This window comes from Daldinia loculata (assembly GCF_022478755.1).
Source record: "Daldinia loculata strain CBS 113971 unplaced genomic scaffold F4817scaffold_27, whole genome shotgun sequence".
Classification (NCBI taxonomy): domain Eukaryota; kingdom Fungi; phylum Ascomycota; class Sordariomycetes; order Xylariales; family Hypoxylaceae; genus Daldinia; species Daldinia loculata.
In genome coordinates this window covers 294,178-319,567 of record NW_026054881.1, presented here as the reverse complement: position 1 = coordinate 319,567, position 25,390 = coordinate 294,178, and the positions used below count along the sequence as shown (strand labels likewise).

Sequence of the window (25,390 nt, the reverse complement as noted above, 5' to 3'; positions counted from 1 at the left end):
TTTTTGGCGTCGAAAAACTTGTTTCGGGGGGCGAGAAGACTGTATGCTAGACAAAGCTGGTGCGTGTGTATCAACCATCACAATACAGTCGCCATTCAGCTATGCTACAAGTCACTACCTAGATATTTGGGTGTGCTAGAGGTCTTTAGAAAACTAGTTTCCGGGTCCAGACCTAGCACCCCCACGCCCGGGGGACCCTGAGCCAGATCCCTAGCTGGTGGTGGTACATAGCTAATTATCATTATCAATGATACCATTCCACTGGCCTCGTGGTACCCTCCTCCCAGCCCCATACTAGGCGTATATAAGGCGTCAGTCCCGAGATCCTGGGATTGTTTTGATAAGATCGACCAAAGTCACTTTCCGAAGCGAACGCTGCGCCAAGATGGCAACCGTTCTCGTTAAAAACATTGGCGACCAAAAGACTCCTACCGAGTCAACTATCTCGCTCGACAGTGACGGTATACCGCCATTGGGAGTACCGCAGCAAGAGAAGCACTTTTGGTTTCAACGTACAAAAGACTTCGACATTAACGCGATCGCGACACAGGTAATAAGCTCACACACCAAACATAAGAAGCGCTTACAGAAATGACTGACATATATATGTGTATAGCCCAGTGTATTTGACGATCCTCAGACGGTTGAGAAATACCAACCCCGCGATGACTGGTATGTCACACACTGGCTTTGTAACTTAGTGAAATCTCATCCGGCAACAGGGAAAACGTACACCGTTTCGACCCGAAAGCACGATGGACGTGGGCGGAGGAATATGCGATCGTCCGGAAAATAGACTTGAGAATTATGATCTGGGCCTGCGTTATGTTCATGGCGCTCGAGTTGGACAGAGCGAACATATCGCAAGCTCTGACGGACAACTTTCTTAATGATCTTCATTTATCCACGAACGGTGAGTCTGGTCCGTGAGGTGACACTCATATCCATAGCGCTGACGAGTTGTTAGATTACAATCTCGGGAACAGCGTGTTCAAGTTATCATTCTTGATTGCGGAACTGCCCTCCCAGCTCGTGTCTAAGTGGATAGGACCCGACCGATGGATTCCGAGTCAAATGGTTCTGTGGTCTATCGCGGCTGGGGGCCAGTTCTGGCTTTCGGGTCGGAGCTCGTTTTTGGCAACGCGGGCTCTACTAGGAATAATCCAGGGAGGATTTATCCCCGATGTGAGTAGCCAGTGTCCGAAACCTTCAACTAAGTTAATGCTGACTGTTTGGATCTAGGTTATCCTATACCTCTCATACTTTTACAAACACCACGAACTGACCATCCGCCTTGGCTTCTTCTGGACTATGATGAGTGTCGCCGACATCCTCTCGGCGCTCATCGGCGCCGGTCTTCTGAAGATGAGAGGAGTTCTCGGGTATTCTGGCTGGCGCTGGTTGTTCTTACTGGAGGCTTTGATAACCCTGGTCGTAGGGCTGTTCTCATTCGTCTTGATGCCGGCTGGCCCCTGTCAGACAGCTAGCTGGTTTCGAGGAAAGAACGGTTGGTTTACACCCCGGGAAGAGACTATCATCGTCAATCGAGTGCTTCGAGAAGACCCGAGCAAGAGCGGTATGCACAACCGCCAGCCTATAACTCCGAAGCTGTTATGGAAATGTCTCCAGGATTTCGATCTTTGGCCGCTGTACATCATCGGACTTACCTTCCAGATCCCCTCCGTTCCAGAGCAGCAGTACTTGACACTCTCACTCCGGCAGATGAAGTTTGACACCTTCACATCGAATTTGTTGTCTATTCCGTATACAGTAATCCACAGTAGGAAAATCCAAGTACCCCCATAATGATATAAACGCGCTAACTGCATGATATAGTCTTTACGATGCTTGCGAACACATACGCAGCTGAAATCTTCGGAGAACTCACTTTTGTTGCAATGATTGGGCAATTATGGATACTGCCTTTCTTGATATACCTCAACGTGGCCGATACGGCGAGCGCCAGTAGATGGGTCATCTGGACTGTGACAACTCTCTTGCTAGCGTACCCGAATGGTACGTCCCCAAACTCCTATCCTGTATTGTCGAGAATGTACTGACAATGGATTATCAGCCCATGCTATCCAAGTCGCATGGAACTCCCGGAATTCCAACACCGTGCGATCTCGTACAGTCTCGGCTGCATGCTATAACATGTTCTGCCAGGCCGGCGGCATCATCGCATCGAATATCTATCGGGCAGACGACGCGCCACTCTACCGCCGGGGTAATCGACAACTCATAGCTATTCTTGCCGGAAACATCGGCATATACTTCCTCACTAAGGTGTACTACGTCCTCAGGAATAGGTACAGGGATAAAAAATGGAATGCTATGACTGCGGAGGAAAGATTAGAGTATCTATCGACGACAACTGACGAGGGGAATAAGCGGTTGGATTTCCGATTTGCGCATTGAGATGATAGGATGATAGTGGTTTATAAATATAAGCATAAAATAGCTAGATTTTTAAGAATTGAAAACGTCCAAGATCTTGAAGATACTCAATTACAGGTACATATCCGTTAGTGTGATACGACCCCTATTTTCGATAATGGAAGTTAACATATCACCTTCCGATACTTGATATCCTGATAGTAAATATGTCAACCTCAGTTAACTTATAGGATATAAATTAGCATACTAATATGTCACATTGTCACCATGATCTGCAATTTCTCTGCGTGGTTTAGTGCTTAAATATATTTAATGATACTGCTAGTTGAGGATATCAGGTAAGCATGATGACCTCTTCCAAGCTGTGATAAAAGACCGCAGTGACACAGTGGGTAAATCAGCGTAAAATAATCAACAGAAAAACAGTGCCATTTTGCCTGGCTAGACCAGCCTAGACGCGTAGGGTATCGATGTCCCCAACTCCATTTATTTGGCCCAAAAGAATTCTTACTCTTCTCCTACAGGGTCTTGGTGCTGATCCTAGTCGGACTCTTGCAGCTCGTCGCTTTGGTCGATCGCATTCTGGATCTTGTACTCCACCGACTTCAGCGTCCTGATTCCAGCATCGATTCTCTCCTGTTCATTTCTGCCCTGGAAGGCTTCCAAGTCCTCGGCATCCTTGAGCTTTTTGTAGGCTTCGACTATGTATTCTAGGTATTGATTATACACTTTCATCTTCTTGGAAGACAGGATCTCGTCCTCGACGAGGATATCGTTGACTTCGGTTTCAAGATCATTGATATCTTCCAGAACGATATCGAGGTCTTGTAGGTCCTCGATAGTGGAGGGCTCGCCTGAAAACATCATCTTGGCTGGTTGTTAAGTCGGAAAGGTTTTTTGTCGATAATACGCAAAGGGTGAAGGTAGCTGTTGGCAGGCGAAGGCGAAGTAGTACTTGTTGTGGGTTTAAGGAAAACGTAAAGCAAGGTAGGAGAGTTTTGGACCCAGACATGTTTATATAATAAAACCTCCATAGTATCCAGAGCAGAACCACATCAAGTATGAAGCTTGGCTTGATGTGGATGTGACGAGTGTGATGACCGTATCTCCAACGCCGATGCCAATATTTCGTACGTCAATATCGTTTAACTTCTGGTTTGCAAGACGTGGGGATACAGGCAGGCCCCCGGCATTTCAAAACGATGCATTCTTCATCCGACATGTCCAGGTGCGTCATCTACTATGTCCCCAAAAGTAGATACTTGGGTTTCTATTTGGTGAGTTCCTTATTAGTCGACATTTTATCTAGGGAGGAATTACGTATATTTCACTGTAACGTAAGTACATGCCACTGAAAGGAAGCCTGCAGTCATTGCCCAGGCAGGTATCATTCGGTATACGCAGGCAAGACATGTGTAGTTAATCATCACGTTTCCATGTTGCCTCTATGTGTCATATCTGATGTCCCCTGACTGTTGGTGTTGGTTTGTCCAAGTCTACTCTGGTGGCAATACCAATCTTCGGATGATATCCCCTCTATTCCAATTAGGTGTAGGGTATGAAATTAATCCTCATCTTAGCATTAGGAAGTTTCATGGCCGCCCCTGTACCGCACCCATAATTGCGATAAGGAGATCTATCAACGTTTCAAGGCACCCTCCTTTCTTGCAACATCTAATATCTGCTCTACCAACGGCTGTACGTCAGTTCCTTTGAGTGGCACCCTATGCGCACCATCCCACTCAACCAATCTAGCAGTCCCTGGATCGCAGTACTCTTCGAATAATTCGCGATGCAGATTCAAACCCGGGTCGCTCAGCCCGTGAACGTGGATGGTCGGAAGCTTTAAGACGTGGTTCCCGCTTATCATTTCCATTAGGTCTGGCGCACCTGTGAGGCCGACCTGTGACGCCCGGCTTAACATAGATGACGTGAATACTTCGGGGTCTAAGTTCACTATGGGTGCTCGTCCGGCCATGAGCACGGCAAACTTCCAGTCCGAACCCGCCTTCGCCGGCCCCAGCTTCTCGGATCGGATCTGCTGTCGATATAATATGCTTGCGGCAATCTTAGCACCCTGGCTAAATCCGAGAAGCCCGACCCAGGGACCGGTGGCACCCGCGCGGTCGTCGGCATCCATAGCGTCTTTCAGAGAGGCGTTAATGTCTGCAATAGCACCGTCGTCTTCTAATTCCGGATGCTCGGGAAGCCAACGGAGCCACCTTTTGAATGGCCCGTGCTCTGCATAGACCGAAAGCACGTCCGGGCCGGCGCCAGACTCGTAAGGCGCCTCGGCATAAACCATGCGGAAATAAGGCTCTAGCGTCCGTGACACTACGCGACATTGGGCCCTAAAGATACGGGCATTGGTTCCGCCGCCATGCAAACAGAGGATGCGCGGTAGATGTAAGGTCGTATCTTCACGCTTGGTCACCATGATGCGATGCGTATGTGGTATAGGTATTAATAACAGCAATGTAGTTAATTTGCCGAGTAAGGTTGGCCGGGGTCTATGTAGCGAAAGAGGATGGTCAAGCAAAAGGCAAGAGGGGTGATGGATGGTGTGGTGTTGTCAAAAACTATGTATCCGCGTCTATGGCGGATCGTAAGCGGAGGGGAGCGAAGGGATCAGGATTCCTCACCAAAATATTCCTGCTAACCAATTAAAATGCTGGAATCTGATGATTGTTTCGGACTTCACCAACATTATGTTAGTAAGCTGTGTCAGCTCGTACTCCGATAATAGCCTAGTGTTACAAGTATCTTGTCCTGCCTGTCAGAATAAGCAGCCAAATTTCAGCCAATTGAGTTCGAGGCTGCACCCGAATAGTGATAAAGAAGCCTAAGCGCGAAAGTTGCACGCCTTCAACTTTGTCCTTACTTCAATACTTTTACTTCGTCTTTATATATCAGATAAAAATAAGTTAACTCCAACCCAATCACAATTACCCCAACCGTCCCACCATTTAGAAGCATCATGCTTAAAGCTCTGCTGGTGTAAATATTGATACTAGTATTCACCAATGGAGATTTCTCTAAAGATGACCTGAAGTCCTTAAGGCTAACTCGGAGACAATGGGACAGTATTGCAATTCGATTAAAAAAGGCCGCGGCGCATTCTTAAATATCGCATTTGAAAATCTATTGTTTTTCTTTCCTCTTTAACTACCTGACGTTGGATGTGTATCAGCCACATAAACAAATCCGAATACCTCTATGACCTACGAGGCTTCATCATGGCATCCAAAGAGCTTACTCATCCCAACCAATGTTTTAAAAGCACATATGCGACATACAAAAATCATTACAATCAAGTATCTTCTTTCTCCAATATTCTTCTAGGTCAGTCAGACTCCTATCTTCCTGGGTTGCGTTTTTTACATATATCGGAAATACACATAACAGCTGAGCTACTCATGCTTACCGCCAGGAAGTACGCCATGACGTTACAGTCGCTTAGGGCAGACTCCAATGTGCCCTCAGAAACTCTCAGATCATTCTTGACTTAGTTCAGGACAGTAAACTGATAATACGGTAAACTTATGGGTGAGCCCAAGCCCAAGAATTATGCAATTCAACATAAAGACTTTGGGATGCATGATGTTCATTTTAAATGAAGGAATTGTTCTCATATGGACATATACCTACTCAAAGGAAAAAACAATTTCTTTTTAAGCTTTCATCAAAAACATAAATAGTAAGCTCATCGTATATTTAGCTACTATACTTAAGAGTGATTATTTAGTCTACTCTAGACATCATATTACTTACAGTAAACTACGGTAGAGCAACCGAAATCAGTTCAGGTTCTTGCAAGTCCAAGCCCTTGCTTCACCTCCTTAGACTTATTTCTTTGTTTTTTCTTGCTGCGGGTCATATTTCCCTTGCTCTTGCTGAAGCTTCTCCTTCAACAGCTGTTCCTGGTATTGCTTCTGCATTTCTTGCTCTGTTTCTACACCTTCTTCTACCTGATCGTACTTTTCGCTTATGTTAGTGAAGATGCCCCAAAGTAACCGGCAGTTATCACAATCCAGGGTCCTTGATCCCAAGAAATTGACATCTAATTTTGGGCAAAACTTAGTACATGCCAATCGACTGTCGCAGGGATCATAGTTCCTGTAGTATTCCGATATGTTCCCGCACATCGCACACATTATCCGGGTCATGTCGCAGTGACACATATTGGATTATGTATGTGGAGGTATAGAAAGGATTATTGGTATTGGTAACGGTGGTTATGGCGATTGAATAAAAATGCTGGATATGCTACTTTGTGATGAGTATATCGTGATGGTTAGTGAAGATGATGAAAAATAAAGGAGGCATATGGAATTCAAATAGCCGTTGTATCAACAACTTTGTTGCCGAAGAAGAATTGTACCGACACAGGTATCATGGCGTTATATAGTTCTACTACAACATCTTGGATTTAAACAACCGATAAACAACATTAGTTACGTCTCAGGAGATTAGTTGATGAATATTGTCACATAGATCATCAAGCTTCTCCCTTATTCCATGAAGCTCAGTCAGTTGATTAAGTCACCGTATAACTTGTATACCGCTCTTTTCACTACCTAGATATTCACTAATGCCTTCACACTGTCGTAGGCTTATTCAATCCTTATGTTAACGGCCCTGTCCGCGCCACATGGTTACGTAATATTACGTCCTTATAAAATACCTAGAAATTGGGAAGAGAGACATACCGTGAAACACTATGTTGATGATCTCCTCGTTCTGATGCTTTGTACACATGTAACTTGAAACGATCAAGTTGGGGTATAAGTACCAAAATGCAAGGGAGATAGCTTCCCTCTATGATTAGCTTGCTAGAATTCAAGTGATAGTGCTGTAGTCATTCCTATCCTACCATTCGCCTCTGGACCAAGCCTTTTTAAACTTGATACTTCAATAATTACTCCGGCCCGCGTCATGTTGGACATTATTCACTCGAACTACAACCTCAATCCGATATCGACAGGAAATAGCCTTTATCTGTTCAAAATCAGAATGGGTGGGGGAGGATGATGTAGGAACTACAGGCGAAGCCACGGCGGGGCAGGGCTCCTACCACGAAAAGGTGTGACGTTGATTTTCCGCCTCCTACCTCACAGTCCGGTGGTGCCACGAAATGGTTGGAAGAGGGTGTATTATTAGCTAATCCGGACTACGAGCTTGACATACTTGGGAAAAACGACGATTGCGAGAAAAAGGGGCGTATTTTGCGCGGGATCGAGAAGACTCGCGCTCATACATGCTAGTCACTCTCGACTTCAGTAATATCCGCGAGCTCACATCTTATACTTTCTAGAATTCAACTACCACATCATTGCTATTCGCCTGACCTTTACAGCCCCCTGTCTTCTTACCGGGTAACAAACCCGCAGTAGGTGTTGACCCCGTAAACGGGACCGAGTGGTGGGTATATATACTTGACATAACCCTCGCGGTTTCAGTTAGCTAGTTTCGGATGCACCTGGGAGGTTAACCCTCTGTTCGTACCAGAACTAACCTCCGCAATCCTCGATAACTTTGAGAGCCTACCACTTACACCACCAGAGGTCTGTCCCGTAGGCCGTCGCAATTCAAACCCCATTTATGGCGCTGACATTTAAGCTGCGGGGTTATGTGTGCTCGTACCTAGGTAATATCACAGATTGTTATTTTGAGCGGATGTAATAGACTATTGCCACTGTGGGTGTGGCATGAAATGATCCTACGCAGTACATTTCTACCCCTTGTTCCAGGCCTCAACGATATCGCTGTGGGAACAGAATAATAGCGACCTAGAGCCTAATTGGGGGCATGTCGACCGCAAGGTTATCCAGGAGGCTTGGTACATATGGGACGTGGAGAGAAGAGTGCTAAAACTCCCCAAAGGACTACGCAATCGCAGACGGACTTATAAATTAACTAGGGAAATGTTCAGATGTTTGTAGAATGAATAACTACCTAACCTAGGTGCCTAAATATCTAAATCTAAAGATTTTATTCCAAGATAAAGTAACTAAAAGAGGAGTTTCTCTTTTTGCCGATATACATCATATCAGTGCCTGTCTAGAGATAAATGTCGGGAAGTTCGGCTTCAGCAAATCAGAACTATGTTAAGAGTTCAGCTGCATCTACCTAGATAGGTACTTCCCATTTTATTCTGAGTGTGCAAGAGCGAAGCATATGACATGAGTAGGTCAAAGCTCAATCTCCGAGTCAGCCAACAGTAGACCTGTTGAGACATAGAGGGCCAGCCGACGCCGATCCTCTAGCCGATGTTCGTATGTCGCTCGCGGGCCGGGAGGCGGCTATGTTCCTCGTCGGTCGGTGGAATCAGCAGTCTCAGTCGTCGCTGGAGGATCGTGTCCAGTTCGCGGGTCGGAAGGCGAAGCCCGTGCCCCGTCGTCGTTGGCACGAGGTGGTCTTCATCGTTCAGAGGATCGTGTCTGTTACCCTGCTGGCGCGGGTCGGAAGGCGGCAGTGTTCCCCGTCGGTTGGAACGGCAGTCTTCGTCGGGTCAGAGGGTAGTGTCTGGTTCGCGGGTCGGGAGGCGGGCCAAGGTCTCGTCGTCGCTTCCCAAGGGCAGTCTCAGTCGATCGCCGGAGGATGGTGTCCGGGGTTAAGCCTAGAGCTAATAGATAGTTAAGTAGTAGTAGCGGAAGGTTAGAGTAAGTAGCCAAGTAGTAACATGTATCCAGAATAGGTGGAAAGGATAACGCGAAAGTCGTAGGAGTAATCGGTAGAGGTGGGGGATTGGAGGGTTGCCTAAGGGTGGAGGGGCAACCGAAAAATAAGGTGATAGATTAAAAATGAATGATGAAAAATGGCGGATAATGTATTCCAATAAATGATATTTAGTCAGGAAAGATTTGATTGTAGGAGTGAGATCGATAGGATTGGGCGCGGTCGGAAATGAATGTGAACAAATAAAAAATTAGTCAAAATAGATTTGCAAAAAGACAGAGGTAAATTGTAACTGAACATGATAATAAGAATTGGGAAAAATTATATTAGATTAGGAAGTAGATATAGAAAGATATCATTAGTAAAGGTTGAATATTCAAGAAGATTGGTGATGAGTTTTCGTTGTGAAGTGAAGAGTAGTAGAGAAAAGGTGGGAGAAAGATGCGAAGGTAGGGAGGGGATGCCAAAATATATATACTATTTGGGCGGGCGGTCTGATTAGAATCTGATTTGCACTGATACTGCCAAACCTTTCAAATCAAAGGTTACGGTCTGTTGATTCCTAAAGTTATGTTGGGGTACGCATGTACCTCTTCTTGATTCTTAGTACGTAGATGATTTTGATATTGATCCTGACTTTGAGGCTCTTTTAGTGGGTCTGGCTGGGGATCAGGTTCGAACCTTAAAAGTGGGTAGAATTAACTGACCAATCATACATCCTTGTCATATCCCGAAATGGAATTAAATCAATTAGTAAGGGCGACGTACCTAGGTATTTTATTTAATCATCCCGGACAACATTCGAACCTTCCTTAAGGACCTACATATTTTCAACTCTTGATTGTATCTCATGTAACTCCAATGGTATATCTAATGAAATACGTATCAAATCAGGTACTCTTAGATACGTACATGTGCTTAGGATCAATCGCATACCCAAATGGGTACGTACCTCCTCAGAACTGATTTTTCATAATCATTATCACGTACCTTCAATACCTGACCAATGCCACTTAAACTTTTAATGTACTTAGATACATATCTACCTTAGGTACATAGGTATATATATCAAGTGCCCATTCGAAAGTATTCTGTTTGCCAGCCATCCTTATATTAGTGCAGGTATGATATCCTTCATGTACACGTGTTAAACATAGGTACATCTTGCTGATTATGACGGCTGCAAGAAGGAGAAAGCCAACGTCAGACCGGCGGTATAGTAACAACTCATATGTAGGTAGATAAAGTCGAATGATTAATGGCCCAATAAGCCAAAAGCGAAATGGAAGAAGACAGAACAGTGTCAACGGACTATATTCATACTATAACCTACACAAGGTCGTCACATAAGACATTTAAGCGAACATGAAAAAATACCACTTGAGGCTGGTTGGAACATCTTGAGGGTTAAACTGATTCTACTACTATCCTATACCGGTATGGAGATTTTATCTCGTTGTATGGATGTCATTTTGATATTTACACGCTGTCCTATCAATATTTTAATCCAACGCCTTCATTCTTATTACTGCTGAAATCAAATCTCGTATAACTCTTCCGTTGCTGGTACTTACTCTAAACAGGGAGAAACTTACAAGCACCTCATATCTTACATGGAATTTACACTTAAAATGCTTTCTTCATGCTTTGGTATCTTAGATGAATAGAAGCGCATGACCCGGGGTTTCAGTGTTACTTCCTCACACTTACGACAAAACTAAGATAGGTCCCTTGTTGGGATGACGCCAAGTGGACGGATCGAGACCTATATCATCTGATATCTTGCATGACATTGGGTACATGGTTAGATATAATGTATCATTCTATGGCTCGTAAGGCTGTTATCATTTGCCTGCAATAACCCCCTTTTGAACTATGTCCCTGGGTATATATTAATACTAACTTTTCACTGACTCGGTCTTCTCGCCACGCTCTTCACCTGTTTCGTAGGCATTCTTTCATTAGTTCTGTGTCAAGGTCAATAGATAAGCTACCTATTTCACCCACAAGCTCGAGTAGGCGATTTGCATGGTTCGTTGTCTTGAACATGATTATGTGAAGACCTCGTCGACTACTCTAAATACTACTCCAAGGGAGTTCGGAAGTCGGTAGGTATAGCGGACGGCGCTATCTCACCTAAGCATGACTTGAGTGACCGGCCTCGGATGCTTGCGGAAGGGTCTACTTTATACCATGTGCTTACAGAAAATCAAGTACGGCTATATCCAAGAGTCTCACACTGACATATTGCAGAAGCCGGACTTATTAGTTCCAGACTCGAATACAAGGTCACGAAGTATCAAATGTTGATATTAGCAATAATAAGAAAGTTTAATCTGGTGTATATTGGTTCGTATTATCTCTCCTATTGTGGCGACGGATTGAGTATGAAGGGCGATAGGAATCACCTGTCCGTCGCTTCCGTCTGTCTAGCCCTTCATCCGCTACAAATCTTCGAGATACGTTGCTTACTTGGTCGTTCCTTTCAACATCTTCTTCCTGGACTCGTCGCTTCCTTGCCGTGGGGTACTGGACCTTGCGATCCCAGGCCTCCAAAGACCACGGACTGCGCAAAAAGTTCTTGAGTTCGTGAAGGAGTAACTTGGTATTATCGCGACCGAGGAAGTCTTTTAGCATTTCTTCCGCTTGCCCCTGGCTTCCTTGAATATCTACAGTTTTCAGGATAGCAATTATATACTCAAGCAGAAACTCGGCGTTATTCGCACGTCTTCTCGTCATCGCATCGTCACTGGATTGTGCGGTGGGTGGAGTTCGAAGGAATTCGAAGACTTGTAGTTCCCTCCTGAGCCACGTTCGCGCCCTTGATATCATCTCGGGATCGGATTCGAATACCTGTGGAGTTAAATCTCGATAGCCCGATCTTTGGTTCGACCCGACGTGTAGGGAGTAGAGTTGATTACGATAGACATCTTGCCGGCGGAGAATAGCCTCATCAACAGTTATCCGGCGCGGAGGCGCTTCTTCGTATCGTCGACGGTTTGGTCTCGGAAACAGATTTCGCGGGTGGTAGATTTGGGCATGCGGCTGTAGGGGCTGTTTTGATGACGGCTTCGGGGGCGGAACTAGGTATACCCTGCTTTTCGCATCAGGGCTATCGCTTTCGAAATCATACCAGACCTCATCGACATTGCTCTTGCAAAGAGGGCATTTCGTCTGCTGCTCTAGCCAACTAAGGAGGCAGAGGTAATCGAAATTCCGATGGCTGCAAGGCCTGGCCTCACAGATCTCGGTGATGCTATCGAGGCAGATGACGCAGCATGTCTCGTTTGGATTATCGGCTTCGGATTCTCTCCTTGACAACGCTACCTCTGTAAGAGTATTTTGGAGTACTTGAGATTGTATATCAGTCGCATCCAACTTTGTGTCCATATAGATAGGAAGTGTTGCTGTGAGTAGGAGCAGTAGGCACGGAATGTTGTAACTAGTTGAAAATAACCTCGATGTTTAGAGGCAATTTACAAACAAATGGCGATTGACAGGGATTGACGAGGTACGGAAGTACGAAAATACAAACAATGGCTCGGTTCCATGGCAGCATTCCAGATTGCTGACGTAACATTTCCCCCCTAAGGCGGGTACGTACATGTACTAAGGTAGATCATTTAAAGTGCCCCACTAGATTGTCCCGCGTCGCGTTCCATTAAAGCTTGTCGCGTTTTTGGTGGATTAACCTTCCCTATCAAAAACATTCCCTACTACCAAATCCAATATTTAGCAACAATTATTAACAATTCACGTCAAAATCTACATACAGCACTGTTCAACTCGTATCTTAGTTAAGATGGATGAAAGTGAAAGACTTCAATATGAAGAGACGAGCAAGCAATTACGCGCCGACCTCAAACAATTCGAGGCCGACTGGGCAAGCCAGAATGCCGGCGCAAAGCCGGGGCGCGAGGATATTAAGAAAAATCCAGAAATAGGTTAGATTTAACCCCAATGATAGATTTTCAACTAGGAGGGAATACTGATTGGTGCCTTATTCAGCTCGAAAATACAAGAAGTACAACCAAGTCCGCGATATCTTAGCTGGCAAGCTCCCTCCTCCAAAAGCCAAGGCGAAGGAATCATCAAGTTCTCGGAAACGTGAGCCGGAAGAAGCTCTTGCAGTGACGCCCTCAAAGCGGTCAAAGCCAGCTGAGACACCTTCCCATATACGGGAGCGAATTATAGATCCTGAGATGTTTGAGACGCCATCCTCGCGGAAACTGTTTAGCCCTGCTGTGCCTACTTCAATTGGACCTACCCCCCAAAGGGATGGGCGTATCCTGGGCTTATTTGATTTGTTGGAAGAGAACGACGAGAACACGCCTTCAAGGAGTAGGACTGGTGAATTCTTGAAAGATGGTGCAATCCAGGCCACTCCCAGCAAAAATGTTGGTAGCGAGAATATCGGTGACGCTATCAAACTAGATAAAACTCCTGTGTCGAGCAAGCGCACAACACTTTTTATGACACCCTCGCGACGAGATAGCAATGCTCCTCTAGGTAGAACTCCCAGTTCTATCCGCAAGTTGCAATTGACTACACCATCTTTTCTCAGGAGAGCACCCCTGGCAACAGTGGACGAAAACGGCAATTACATAGCTCCTGCACCCCTACGCCTACCGCGCAAGCCTCTGGGTCGTAGTCTTAGCAGCGCAGTGGCGAGTCTACGAAAGCTAGAGGAAGAAGCGCTAGATGACGATCTCGAAGCCTTACGCGAGGCAGAGAATGATGTCAACCCGTCGGCCACTACGAAGCCTGTAAAGAAGAAGGAAGATATCCTCGAGCCAGACAGTCAGGCCCAGCAGCTCCTTGGTGGATTTGATGATGAGGATCTTTATGATAGTGCACCTGAAGAGCAAGTGGGCCGTAGCGGACAGCCCCTAAAGGTCTACAAGAAGAAGGGACAGAAGAGGACTACGCGACGAGTCAACATGAGGCCAACTAAGAGCAAACGGCCACAGCAGCCTGCGCAGGAACAACCGGGGACTGATGACGAAGATGACGTCGTACCTGAGACGCAGGCAAACATGACGAAGGGCGGCGATAGTCCACCACTAGACTTAGGATCCGACTCTGAATTCGACCTCATAGAAGACGAAGGTCAGGAGCCCAAGGAGGCGAAGCAGGTAGAGAAGAAGAAGAAGAAGAAGAAGACGGAAAAGAAGGATGGCAAGGTCCAAAAGGTTGCTAGGAAGGTCAACGAGCTAGCCCATGCGAACTTCAAGAGACTAAAGCTAAAGAATCATGGAGCAAAGGGGCCTCCGTCTGGGTTTGGGGGTAGATTCAGGCGTCGTAAATGAGCGGACAAGTTACTGAAACTACTGTATTGAATGGTTATGATGACGCTTGTCAGCAATTGCCTATTTGCATGAGCCCTTCCATCTCACTAGCGTATGTCTTTTGTTATATGCCGTAGGTACTTACCGAAGTAGGAGCCAGATACTTGACGACTTCTAATTTAAGATCCTACCATTCCTCTTCATCCGGCGTTACTGGACAGGATTTACATACGGAAAAAAGAATAACGAGGTTCTCGAACCCCGACAGGAAAAAAGGTTCGACACATGCAATGGCCATCGATATCTGGAAGTTGTTACCGGGGGCCCCTTGTCGACAACGCTAAGATCCTGAGGTGGTGGCCAAGACAGCCATAACATCATCCTATCGGCCTAAACCGTTGTCTTTTCAGTGACATTTCCAGCAGTCCCTCAGGTACATTTTTAGTTCGTCAAACGTCAGTCTAGCGTATACGTATTGGGCTGGTCGGATAGCTCACTATCGACAAGATAAATAAATAAGTACCAGTGGGACAGTTAGATTGGGATGGGGTGAGATGGGAATTCAAGAATTTGACCATTAACAAATTTGATTCCAGAGATCGGAAATATTGCAAGGGGTAAAGATTAGTTACTACATGTCTGCATGGCGCTCATCGGGAAGACCCCAACCCAGAGGGCACAGCATACCTTAACCCCGCTGTCAACCGCCCTTTTTTTGATCCATAATTAAATATTTATACTGATATTGAATTAAGGTACCTTCGGGAGGTACTCTGGATTAATCCTTAATGTATCACCCATATGCCAACTTTTATCTACTTATATCACCTATAAACTATTCCCTGTGTCTTAAATTCTAGTATTTTCTTACATTGGAAAATTATCGTGGTGAGACCAAGAGGTGGAAACAAACCTATATTATCATGCAAATAACTAACTGACTGAGTAAGAACTACATGATACCGGGGCAGGGTCCCAAATTAGGACCACGACGAAAGAGACAAGATACATAAAAGTTAGGTAAAAATGTGCCTTAATGAATGTGTAGCACGATGCCATAACTAGTGATATTCAAAAAGAATGCATTCCATGTCTCCACATACGAGTCAGTATAGCATACTTAGACGCTGGCCGTAACATTTCCCAAGTCATAGTAGGGTGCTGTGAGGCCGGGAAAGGGTCAACACGTGGATCGCCATATGGGACTAATGTCTCCCCGTATGACATACCCCAACAGTCTTATTTCTTATCATCGAACTGAGCCCCGAATCCCAGTAGATCTTGGTCAAGGTTGGTGTGGTCGCTCTGGGTGTCTGCGGGTGCATCGTTAGACTCTGAAGGGTCTGGTAGGTCAGGCACGGGCGAGCCCCTGTTTGTCCTTGTGCTGTCGTTCGTCATTCCAGACTCGTCGTGCCTATGTGTAAGGTTATGGACATGTCAGAATTGGGTTATACTAAGGGGAAGTTTTGTTTATCTGAACAAGTAATAAGCTTACGAGGTAGTCTCCTGGCCACCGGAGGACGAAGTGTGAGACATTATAAGGTTGAATGATGATCTCTCTCTCTCTCTCTCTCTCTCTCTCTCTCTCTCTCTCTGTGTGTGTGTGTGTGTAGTAATTCAAATACGAGTAGATATAAGTTGAAGTTTGGTGGCAGTAGATGTGGTAAGAACGGATGGATAGCAGGTAAGTCTTGGTGACTGTATGGTATGTAGTTGTGGAAAAATAGATGCGTATATATATGAAGGCCTAGATAAAATATCCAAGTCTCAAGATAGAGATATGAGCCGCCGAATGCTGGGGTTGGATCTGGATGCTAGTATGTAGAGGAAAAGAGAACGAGAATGAGGAGGGAAACCGTCCAGGTATTTATCTCGTAGCTCGAGGCATTGCTGTGCAAGTCTCCTCCTAGACCAGGCGTTTCGCTATCTACAACTTATAATCACCCAACCTACTCGCATACCTATGTTCTTCTACTGATCGATATAATAAGCTTGGGCTTCTTAGGTACCTAGGTATCTATATATACGATACTTGCATATTTCACAGTTGCTTCGTGTGATTGGCTACAGCAGTTTTGTTCGACGGATAATTGCACAGGGGATTTCGCTTTTTATGAATATTAATTTGCGTGTGTCACCATAGAAGTCGCAGCGGAAATCGTCCGTACCTGATGTTGTGTTACCCCCCTAGTTATGGGAAGATCCGACCAGAGTTACAAGATCTGATCTCCCTCCGTAAGTTGGTCATCATCCCCCATCCCCGGTACACTACGGACCCAATTTGCCAACCAACCTTATCAACTCCTATTTTTGGGCTTATATTATGGCAATCTGTAAAAATATCTTACGCCATTCCATCTCCGCTAGGTTAATAGAGTCAAATATAAGAAGCCTATATACCGCCTACTTCCTCCCTAGCTTGGCTTACCTGGCCGAAGGCCAGATAGGTTGATTTACTAGCATGCATTATATGATCCTAATATCCAAGAGCAATCAAAAGCGACAAAATAGGTGGTCTCGCGCCGTCGTCTCTCATATCAAAGCATTGTTTTAGTTATATATATCATAACTATAACTATAAACAGGCACCTACTGTAGGCAAGTAAATTCCAAGACGACGAAATGTACTAAGATACTTGGTTACGTACCTAAGGTACCTTTGGGTAAAGTAGCTAAATATTGTCCCGGTTCCTTTAGAGAGAGAAACAGAGTCTTTCCATGACGGAATCATCCGGTGAGCTGTAAAAGACGCGTATATTCGGATACGGAGATACTTTCAAGATTAATGTTTTGTCTATCCTCCGTAGCCTGCATAAAACCTCCCCAACTCATGCAGGCTACTAAGCCGCCGTCATTGCTGTCAATGGTTGCTTAAAAAAGGAATGCGCAAGTCCTATGTGACAACTGGATATCGCATATTCCTACCATTGGACATATCCCATTTGTTGCGGGTCAGCTCGACGATTGAAATTAAACGGCATCAGCTATTGGTTCTTTTGCTTACGCCCGACTAAGCTTCTTGCACCGGTCTTGCATGCATCAGGCTTCATCCCACTGGTTGCCTGACCGGCCTGGGACGCGAGATAGATCGTAATATAAAGGAGGCGTTATCGCCTTCGAGGACCTAAAAGAAATCTAATTTTTAATCTTCTACTTCTTTACTTTTTCAAATCTTCAAGAAAACTCACTTCGTCGATAAGAGGCAAGAGTAAAATCAGAATGGACCCATCGAACTCTTCAACGGACAATGGCCCAGTGGACAAGTTCTTGAATATCCCATATAACCAGAGATGGGAGTATCTTAAACCTGTCATAATTCGTATGTACTTGGAGGAGAATAACACAATGAAACGCATCTCAGAGCGGATGAAGGATGAGTATAGCTTTAACGCCCAGTCAGTATTATATGTCCATGCCTGTTTTGTTCTGTTTAGTAACAAATTGCTCAATGACTAGAACTGGTCAATATCAATCTCACTTCAGGAAATGGGACGTGAGAAAAAGGACAATAACTAAAGAGAAGGATGATGTTATCGGCGTTCTTGGAAAGCGTATCCGGCAAGATGGAATCAGCACCTCTGATGCAATCATCAATCGAGGCGACTGTGCAAAGAGTGTGGACAAGAAGCAGCTCAAGAGGTACATCAACCAAAGTATCCGTCAAGACGAACCAGTAACTTTGCATACCGGAATGTAAGCTAGAATACGAAATTTTTATGAAAGTCAGATGTCTAATTTCAATTTCAGATTCGGTCGGCAGAACCTCCCGTACGCCGCATTGATCCGCAGCCTTACGGAGGAGGGCTCCTTTTCACCATCCGGCACCAGCCCTTTTACCCCGGAATACTTGACTATAAACAGTCCACAAGGGATAGCATCTGCTTCCAGTCCCCAAGATGCCTTGTCGCCAGCCATGCAGCTGGTAAAACGAAAGATACTATTAAATAGAGCCCGTCTTTTCTTGGAGGATAGGAACCGGGACTTGATGGCACAGCTAACTGCAGATGAACGAAAGTAAGTCGGTCTTCCTCAGATTACTTCGCGTCCTTAAGCGCTTACCAGTCCTTTTGATTTAGGTCTGTAGTGACATGGCTTCATGACTTTTGGATATACTCCTTCATGACTGTCAAGTACTGGGGTAGGGGACCAGAGATGTGGGATCTGTCCCTTATTAACTTCAAGTCGTTTGCTGGGATGGTCCCTCTATCTCCCCCCATAGATCAAGAATTCGGACCGCCATCTAGATCTCGTTCGATTCCTGACGGCCCGACGCAACTCTGTCGATGGAGTATACACTATAAAGGACCAATGTATGAACCTATCTCTTCTCCACCAGCAGAGATCCATAGGTCCGAAGATCAATTTGATATTGATGACGAGTCTACATGGACTGTGTGGCCAACGAATGGCTCTAATCAAGATCCTACAAGCACACTAGCCCAGGGACTTCAAGAGAACCAATTTAGTTCTGTTAAAGCCGAGGAACTTCCATTTGCCACCGACGAAATCGTAAAAACTGCAGAAAGGTCGCGGGATGAATTAGAAGCAGAGGCTTTCGGTTTTGCTATCATGTCGCGTAACATTGATGTTATTAATGAAATCATAGGGGACTACAAGGGAAGGCTTCCAGACAGCTTTCTAACGATTTTTCCGTTTCATCTAGCAGCGAGGTTCCTAGACGGCGCTAGGACTTGCTGCCTTATCATGGAAATATTATTAAATTTGCTACAAGACTCATCCTCAATAGGCACAAATTATATCGATGGTTCTGGATTTACTGTGCTGGATACGTTTTTTGTCACGATCCTACGATCACACAGCAAAGTCTCGCTTGAAATTCTGAGTGGCGAGTTTGCCGGTCAATCTCAATACGCTGGACAGGAGGTCGACCCTTGTGGTCGATGGGATGCGGATTCGCCTTGTGTTCGACAATTATATGCTTCCGGAAGCCCGAAAATCCCAGATGAGTGGAAACACGTATTCTGTCATACTTCAGTACAGGCTATATGCCATTCTATATCCGCAATATTCTTAGTTGACTGGCATCCAAATATTAATACGTCGAGTGGATTGTTCAAAAGGCGGTGCAGCTGTTGCGGGCTAGAGTTAATACTTGGGCCACTTCATGCCCTGGTCCTGACATCGTTCTTCTTGGCAAATGATGGAATGCCCGGCGAGAATCTTTTTGGCATGATATGTTGCCTTGTATGTCTGTTGACTCACCAGGCTGATCCCTATGCTGCCGTGGAGGTCTCAATTCCCGAGTTACTGGGACGAGGATTAGTGAATGAGTGCCAACATGTAACTATGAACCCGGCGGAATTGGCATTGGAAATCTATTCAGAGAGAATGTCGTCGTGGACTCACGAAGTTAATCGTGGGTGGGAGATTCTCCTTTTTATCCTACGACTAGACCACAAGAAGAAGGATTACGATGATGAGGATCCTGACGACGAGGATCCTGACGAATGCATTCATATTCCCAGAGCAACATATTCCAGTAATCGACAGCTAGGCCAGATATGGGCAGCTATACAGGCCGAATTATTGACTTATCGTCGTCTAAGTGAAGACCACGATTGGCTATCTGTTAATTTTGATATGGAAAAGCTTTGGAGAGCCTTGGAAGGTAATGATGAAGAGCTCCTTCGTGAGTTTGCTGATAACCCGGATGATATAACTGGGGAATTTAAGTTGAAGGAGTATTGGCGATGTGGGCATTTTCGTAGTGCCCGGTATCCATTGTGTGCTATTAGGGAGGAAGTATGCAACTTATACTATGCTAATCTTGATAATTGGGAACGCACTGCATTTATTAGGACGTGGTATTATTGGTAAAATGCTAATAATTGGAGATGATATATTACGTTGATCAGTTAGTGCACGGTGTCGTGGCCACTTTGATACCTTCGTAAGGAGGCAGAATACTATGTGAAGACGGCCTCTAGGTACGATCTCAGAGATCCGATTTTAATTTCACATAATACCTGCTAAAAGATACCGTATATGAGCTGTAGTTGTATATTGACTTAATCTACCAACTGTATGAGTGAGGAGGGAGGTCCTTCTTATATACATTCTATGCTAAGATACCATGTACTGTACCTGAAAGTAGTCCCTTGACCACTCATTTCGACAACACCTAGCGAGTTCCTAATCTTATAACTCGAGACTTATCTTGTAATCCTAGGTACCTATCCAATTCTAACACGTTAATAATATGTATAAATCCATTCGCAAATACAAGCCAGTGCCTGATGCAACAACCCCTAGACAAAAGAACCGTTCACTCAATCCTCACACCCGCAACCCCTGAGCTATCCCCAACTCCAACACCCTCACAAACCTCCTCACATCCTCCACCGAGCTATAGAACCCAAACGACACCCTCGCACCCAACCTATTCATCGTAACGCGCGCACCCCCTGGACCCCTAAAATACGCCCCCCACTCCTTCGGCAGCGCCAAAATAGTAATATGCGGCGCGCGTCTCCCCCTTTCCCTCGGACTCACCACGCGTATACCCAACCGATCACACTCCCTCCCCAGCACATCCGTCAACCCAAGCAAATGCGCCTCGACGTCCCCCGGCCCCAAAACATCCAGATAAAACCGCGCAAACGCCGCCGCCGCAGCAACGCCCACCAGGCTCATATTGGCATGTTCGAACCGGCGCGCATTCGGATGCAACTCCAACGGCTCATCCACCTTAACAACCAGACTCTCGTTCAAGTTCTCCACAGCCTCCATACTAACAATCGGCGGCGTCGGCTCGCCCAGCTCCCGGAAAGACTCGGGCGAAACGTACAAGGCGCCAATCCCCGTCGGCGCATTGAGCCCCTTATGCAGACTAAACGCCGCAGCCGACACCCCCAGGTCCCGGACGTCGATGCGCGCAAACCCCACGTGCTGCGTTATATCCGCCAGGACGTGGATCCCGCGGGGCCTGTACGCCGCGCAGATGCTCTTGACGTCGTTGTGCTGTCCGCCATCAAACGTAATCGAACTAATCCCGATAGCGCGAGTCCGGGAATCCACATACGGCCGCAAAGTCTCCGCATCGACGATATCCATCTGGCCCGTGCGCTCCGCCTCGGGAATAGTGGGGACCTGCCGGACTTCGAGCCCGAACTCGCGCAGGGCGAGCCAGCATAGCGTCTGGTTCGGGTGTTCGGAGTCGATGGTGACGACGTTATCGCCGGGTTGGAAGCGCACGCAGCGGATGAAGCTGCCGAGGGCCTCGGTGGTGTCGCGCGTGAAGGCGATGGTGGACGGGTCTTCGGCGTTAATGCACCGAGCGACTAGACTGCGCGCTTCTTCGCGCGTCTCGCGCCAACTAGTATATGGGTAAGAGTCATACAAGGCCTGTGCCGAGTATCGCATGATGGCCTCGTGGACGATCAAGTTCGACGGCGGCGCAGAGGCCGCGTTGAGAAATATGACGTCGTCATTTTGAGAGACTAACGGGACTAGATGTCTATGTGCCGCGAACTTATCCGCCAGTCGCTTTTCTTCGTCCGCGCTATCTTTTGCTGGCGAGTTAGGCTCGGCATGCTTAGATGACGCCTTGATAAGTGGACGAGATACCATGGCTGGCGACTCGATAGGTAGTGAGTTTCAACTCACTTGAAGGCCGTTAAGGTTAATAGACAGGGAGGATTAAGATAGGCAGTGGGACTAATGGGAGGTAGTTAAAATAAGTTTCGGGATAAATCGAGATCTTACTTATATGGGTATATGATTGGTATCGAGTACCATTGCACCATACACCCTCCTATACACGCCTACCAACCCCGCTTCTTCGCATGAGGCCAATCAGCACGTCTTCATCTATCATGTAATATACATCGGGCATAGGAAGTATTTTCTACACAGCAGGGTTTTACTAACTAGTGGGAATATAAATATCGCCTAAAAGGTCAGAAATATCGTCAAGATCATAACTTGTAAGGTGAGAATCGAAAATATTATGTAATTAAAATGTTATGTATAAGGTTAAAATTTCTATTGGTAAGAAGGGTATCGACTTTTCCTGCATTGGTCGTATGCCATAAAAGAATATCAAATTATCAACATGTCCTAAACTCCCCGCTCGATGAATTTGTAAATGCAACACACATATTCCATACCTATCTACTTCAATACTTCATCTAGCCTCTTAAGGTGGTAACAATCGTATCCGTTACCGTTGTGATCGTCATCACCGTCTCTTTCTCTGTTACAGTGACAGTAGCGGGGGTAGGAGCAGGTGTTGTCACGGATGTAACACCAAAGTTATTAGGCTTCGTGAAGAAGGGGGCTCCCTTTGGATCATCCCCACTGTTGCCTCCAATATCCCCAAGACCAGGGAAGTCGATAATATCCGTCTCGATTGGGATGACGTGGAGGCCGGAGTCAGTAGGGGTAGTCTGTACTATCGTTGCTGTACTCGTGGACGGCAGAGGTGTTTCAAGTGGTGAAGATGTCGGGACTTTCGGGCTGGATGGCGTTACAGTTACAGTTTCCGTAACTATTTTAGGAGGCAATGGTGAGCTTGAGGACCGGGTCGCAGTGCTAAATGTGGTCGGTACATAATGAGTAACTGTTACTGTTTTCTCTGAAGGTTGGGCAGGAACTGAAGAGCTTGTTTCCGAAGAGCTCGTTGCTGAAGAGCTCGTTGTTGAAGAGCTCGTTGTTGAAGGGGTTTGTGTAGACGAGCCGAGATTTATGGTGGTCTGAGCCGTCTTGGTGGCTGTCGGTGTGACTGTCACAGTGACCAAAGTCCCATCAAACGTCCCAGTTTCTGTAGATGAGCTAGCAGAAGTTGAGCTTCCTACGGGGGGTACATCGCCACCCAAAGCTTTGCGAGCGGTAGCATCATCCCAGCAACCAATCTGAACGCCCTTAACTGTAGTCATCGGCAAGGCGTAACAGGTCAAAGTGCCGGCACAAGGGGTAATCTCGAATGCGCCGGCACTAGAACATTTTCCGATATTCCCATTAACACAGGCAACTTGACCAGCAGCGCAAGCAGATTCCTCAGTCAAGCCAGCGAAGACCTTATTGTAGCTATTTGCGTCGGCCAGATTGCTGGCAAGAATTTCGGGGGAAACTGTCGTTGACGAAGCCGGAATGGAACTAATGATGGTGGGAACCTGGTCATTTAACGTCCCTGTTGGCGTTACCGGATGAGACACATAAGATGATTTAACAACTGATGCGAATGAAGCAGTAGTGAGTTGGGAGGATATGGCAGTAGCCGATGTAGATGAACTTTCTAGACTACTAGCACTCTTACTGCTTGCTAGTGTAGAAGGACTTGCGGCGTTTGTGTTAGAATTTATGGACGTGGTAGACTCCGAAGCCGTGGAACTACTTTGTGTCAATTGCGTAGTTTGACTCTTCTTGGTCGCCGTTGATTGAGACTCAGTCAGAGATACTACTGAAGACGTCGGCGCAAGGGGAAGAGCCAATGACGTAGATAGATGTAGTCCGGTAGATTCCTGAGATGAGCTTCCAGTCGAGTTCGATGGAGCAGCAACCACAGTTGAGCTCGAAACAGCCAAGTCTGCGGTAGAAGCGGGAGGGCCAACAGGGACTGTAGAAGATGGGAAGATGTCGAAGGTTGGGATGGTACTACTCTCGCTTAACGTGAACGACCGAGATATCGAAGTGGAAGAGCTGGACCCAACGGGGCCTGAGGTGGAACTCGCACTTGAAGTAACTACAACCGACGATGAAGTTAAGCCAGGCGCTGATGTTGTGAATGTTAATGATTGAGATGAAGATGACGTTGACGCTTTGGATGCTTCGCTCGTGATTAACGTCGAAGAGGTTTCAGTTGATAAGGGAGTGGTCGTCGTGGTGGCGATGCTACTAGTATTCGCGAACCTATAAACCTTCGAAAACCCCAGCGCATCACGCCTCTCTCCTCGCCTCAGCGGACCTGCCGCCGAGGCCTCGGAGAATAAGAGGAGGTGTGAGAATAAAACTAAGATGAGCATTTTGAGTATGATTTTTTTCGTTTCTAGATTGAAGTGAAATGAGAGTCTATGGGAAAAGAAAAAGGAAAAAAATGAAACGAAAAGGGGAAAGATAGGTTATGACGCCAAAAGCATGGAGGAGCGGTTCATATTATTTGGTGTATGTGATAAAGAGCCTAAGGATCTTAAAGGAATGCCAAGTATTATTCAAAACCGAACAAGGGGATGGGAATGCGGCACAATGGTAGAGAACAATAGTTATAGTTAATAAATAGACGACAAAGAAAAGGTAGCGGAGAATAAAGAGCCGCAAATTCACGAGGACGACCAGCGAGATCTAGAAAGGACGATTATAAGCATTGACGATCTTCGCCCGCAGGAGGGGGGGGAGCTCTCATCTTGTATTAAACACCAGACGGACTGATTATGCACATCTGGCCATTCCTGTGGTAGGAATCCTACTGTTGGGTCACTGCTGGGTCACTGTTGGGTCACTGCTGGGTCACTGTTGGGTCCACGACTATGACGTTAAGGGACCAGGTTTCGCCAAAGTTTCGGCCAAGATGAGATGTCCAACTGCTCGTAACATAAAATTGAGGCCTATCGAGAGGACCAAACGAATCGGGGTAAATCGTCCAATAGAATAGTATTGGACCAGGTGGTTCCGACCGCTGGGATAACCCTTGACATGGCAGAACTACTAGTTAGTTTCCGTATCGCATGTAGATTGGGTTTGAAGAAAGGTTGGCTAAGCGCTGCCGGGGGGTACTTCTAGTTTCTTCAATTAGTGTTTCGTTAATTGACGATGGTGACGCGCGCTTGCGTATTATTGGCAGCGGCCAATTGATGGTTGGCGGCTACAAGATTTCTGAGCCAATCGCTTGAGCTTCTGCAGAATTACCTGCGGCCACCTAAAGCAGGAACCCGTCCTTTGAGGCTTGGCTCCATTGACTCCATTGACTTCATTGGCCATCGTATATCCTTCTTGTATATAAGTATCCAAGTACCATCGCCTGAGAGCTACATGCATAGGTATGTGTAGATTCGAAGCCATTTAGGCTTTGT

General features: G+C 46.1%; 9 protein-coding genes across 9 annotated transcripts; 3 read left to right on the top strand and 6 right to left on the bottom strand.

Moving 5' to 3' along the window:
• Positions 1 to 385: 385 nt before the first annotated feature.
• F4817DRAFT_359044 (MFS general substrate transporter) lies at positions 386 to 2,418 on the top strand (the record flags this gene model as incomplete). Its single annotated transcript, XM_049306098.1, has 7 exons — positions 386 to 550; positions 617 to 672; positions 723 to 913; positions 968 to 1,185; positions 1,243 to 1,780; positions 1,837 to 2,016; positions 2,075 to 2,418. 7 exons carry the CDS (start codon positions 386 to 388, stop codon positions 2,416 to 2,418), a joined length of 1,692 nt encoding a protein of 563 aa, XP_049158675.1.
• A 519-nt stretch (positions 2,419 to 2,937) lies between these two features.
• On the bottom strand, positions 2,938 to 3,264 carry F4817DRAFT_316343 (uncharacterized protein; the record flags this gene model as incomplete). The annotated part of the gene is made up of 1 exon (XM_049300662.1): positions 2,938 to 3,264. One exon carries the CDS (start codon positions 3,262 to 3,264, stop codon positions 2,938 to 2,940), a length of 327 nt encoding a protein of 108 aa, XP_049158674.1.
• Positions 3,265 to 3,676: 412 nt separating this feature from the next.
• F4817DRAFT_338878 (serine hydrolase FSH) lies at positions 3,677 to 5,001 on the bottom strand. The gene has a single exon (XM_049303479.1). The coding sequence runs from the start codon at positions 4,832 to 4,834 to the stop codon at positions 4,037 to 4,039; it is 798 nt and encodes a 265-aa protein (XP_049158673.1). The 5' UTR covers positions 4,835 to 5,001; the 3' UTR covers positions 3,677 to 4,036.
• Positions 5,002 to 11,364: 6,363 nt separating this feature from the next.
• On the bottom strand, positions 11,365 to 12,579 carry F4817DRAFT_338877 (uncharacterized protein). Its single transcript, XM_049303478.1, has one exon. The coding sequence runs from the start codon at positions 12,463 to 12,465 to the stop codon at positions 11,407 to 11,409; it is 1,059 nt and encodes a 352-aa protein (XP_049158672.1). The 5' UTR covers positions 12,466 to 12,579; the 3' UTR covers positions 11,365 to 11,406.
• A 158-nt stretch (positions 12,580 to 12,737) lies between these two features.
• On the top strand, positions 12,738 to 14,737 carry F4817DRAFT_338876 (DNA replication/checkpoint protein; the record flags this gene model as incomplete). Its single annotated transcript, XM_049303477.1, has 2 exons — positions 12,738 to 13,019; positions 13,084 to 14,737. Coding segments are annotated over exons 1-2 (1,439 nt in total), but the record flags the coding sequence as incomplete, so codon positions are not given.
• An 811-nt stretch (positions 14,738 to 15,548) lies between these two features.
• F4817DRAFT_119763 (uncharacterized protein) lies at positions 15,549 to 15,974 on the bottom strand. Its single transcript, XM_049297614.1, has 2 exons — positions 15,859 to 15,974; positions 15,549 to 15,777 (listed from the first exon to the last, which is right to left on the bottom strand). The coding sequence occupies exons 1-2, from the start codon at positions 15,897 to 15,899 to the stop codon at positions 15,603 to 15,605; spliced, it is 216 nt and encodes a 71-aa protein (XP_049158670.1). The 5' UTR covers positions 15,900 to 15,974; the 3' UTR covers positions 15,549 to 15,602.
• Positions 15,975 to 17,482: 1,508 nt separating this feature from the next.
• Positions 17,483 to 20,275, top strand: F4817DRAFT_338875 (uncharacterized protein). The gene is made up of 4 exons (XM_049303476.1): positions 17,483 to 17,758; positions 17,820 to 18,056; positions 18,111 to 18,377; positions 18,440 to 20,275. Exons 1-4 carry the CDS (start codon positions 17,583 to 17,585, stop codon positions 20,199 to 20,201), a joined length of 2,442 nt encoding a protein of 813 aa, XP_049158669.1. The 5' UTR covers positions 17,483 to 17,582; the 3' UTR covers positions 20,202 to 20,275.
• A 91-nt stretch (positions 20,276 to 20,366) lies between these two features.
• Positions 20,367 to 22,111, bottom strand: F4817DRAFT_119732 (PLP-dependent transferase). Its single transcript, XM_049297613.1, has one exon. The coding sequence runs from the start codon at positions 21,951 to 21,953 to the stop codon at positions 20,661 to 20,663; it is 1,293 nt and encodes a 430-aa protein (XP_049158668.1). The 5' UTR covers positions 21,954 to 22,111; the 3' UTR covers positions 20,367 to 20,660.
• Positions 22,112 to 22,513: 402 nt separating this feature from the next.
• F4817DRAFT_316335 (uncharacterized protein) lies at positions 22,514 to 24,346 on the bottom strand (the record flags this gene model as incomplete). Its single annotated transcript, XM_049300661.1, has 1 exon — positions 22,514 to 24,346. The coding sequence occupies one exon, from the start codon at positions 24,344 to 24,346 to the stop codon at positions 22,514 to 22,516; it is 1,833 nt and encodes a 610-aa protein (XP_049158667.1).
• Between the last annotated feature and the right edge of the window lie 1,044 nt (positions 24,347 to 25,390).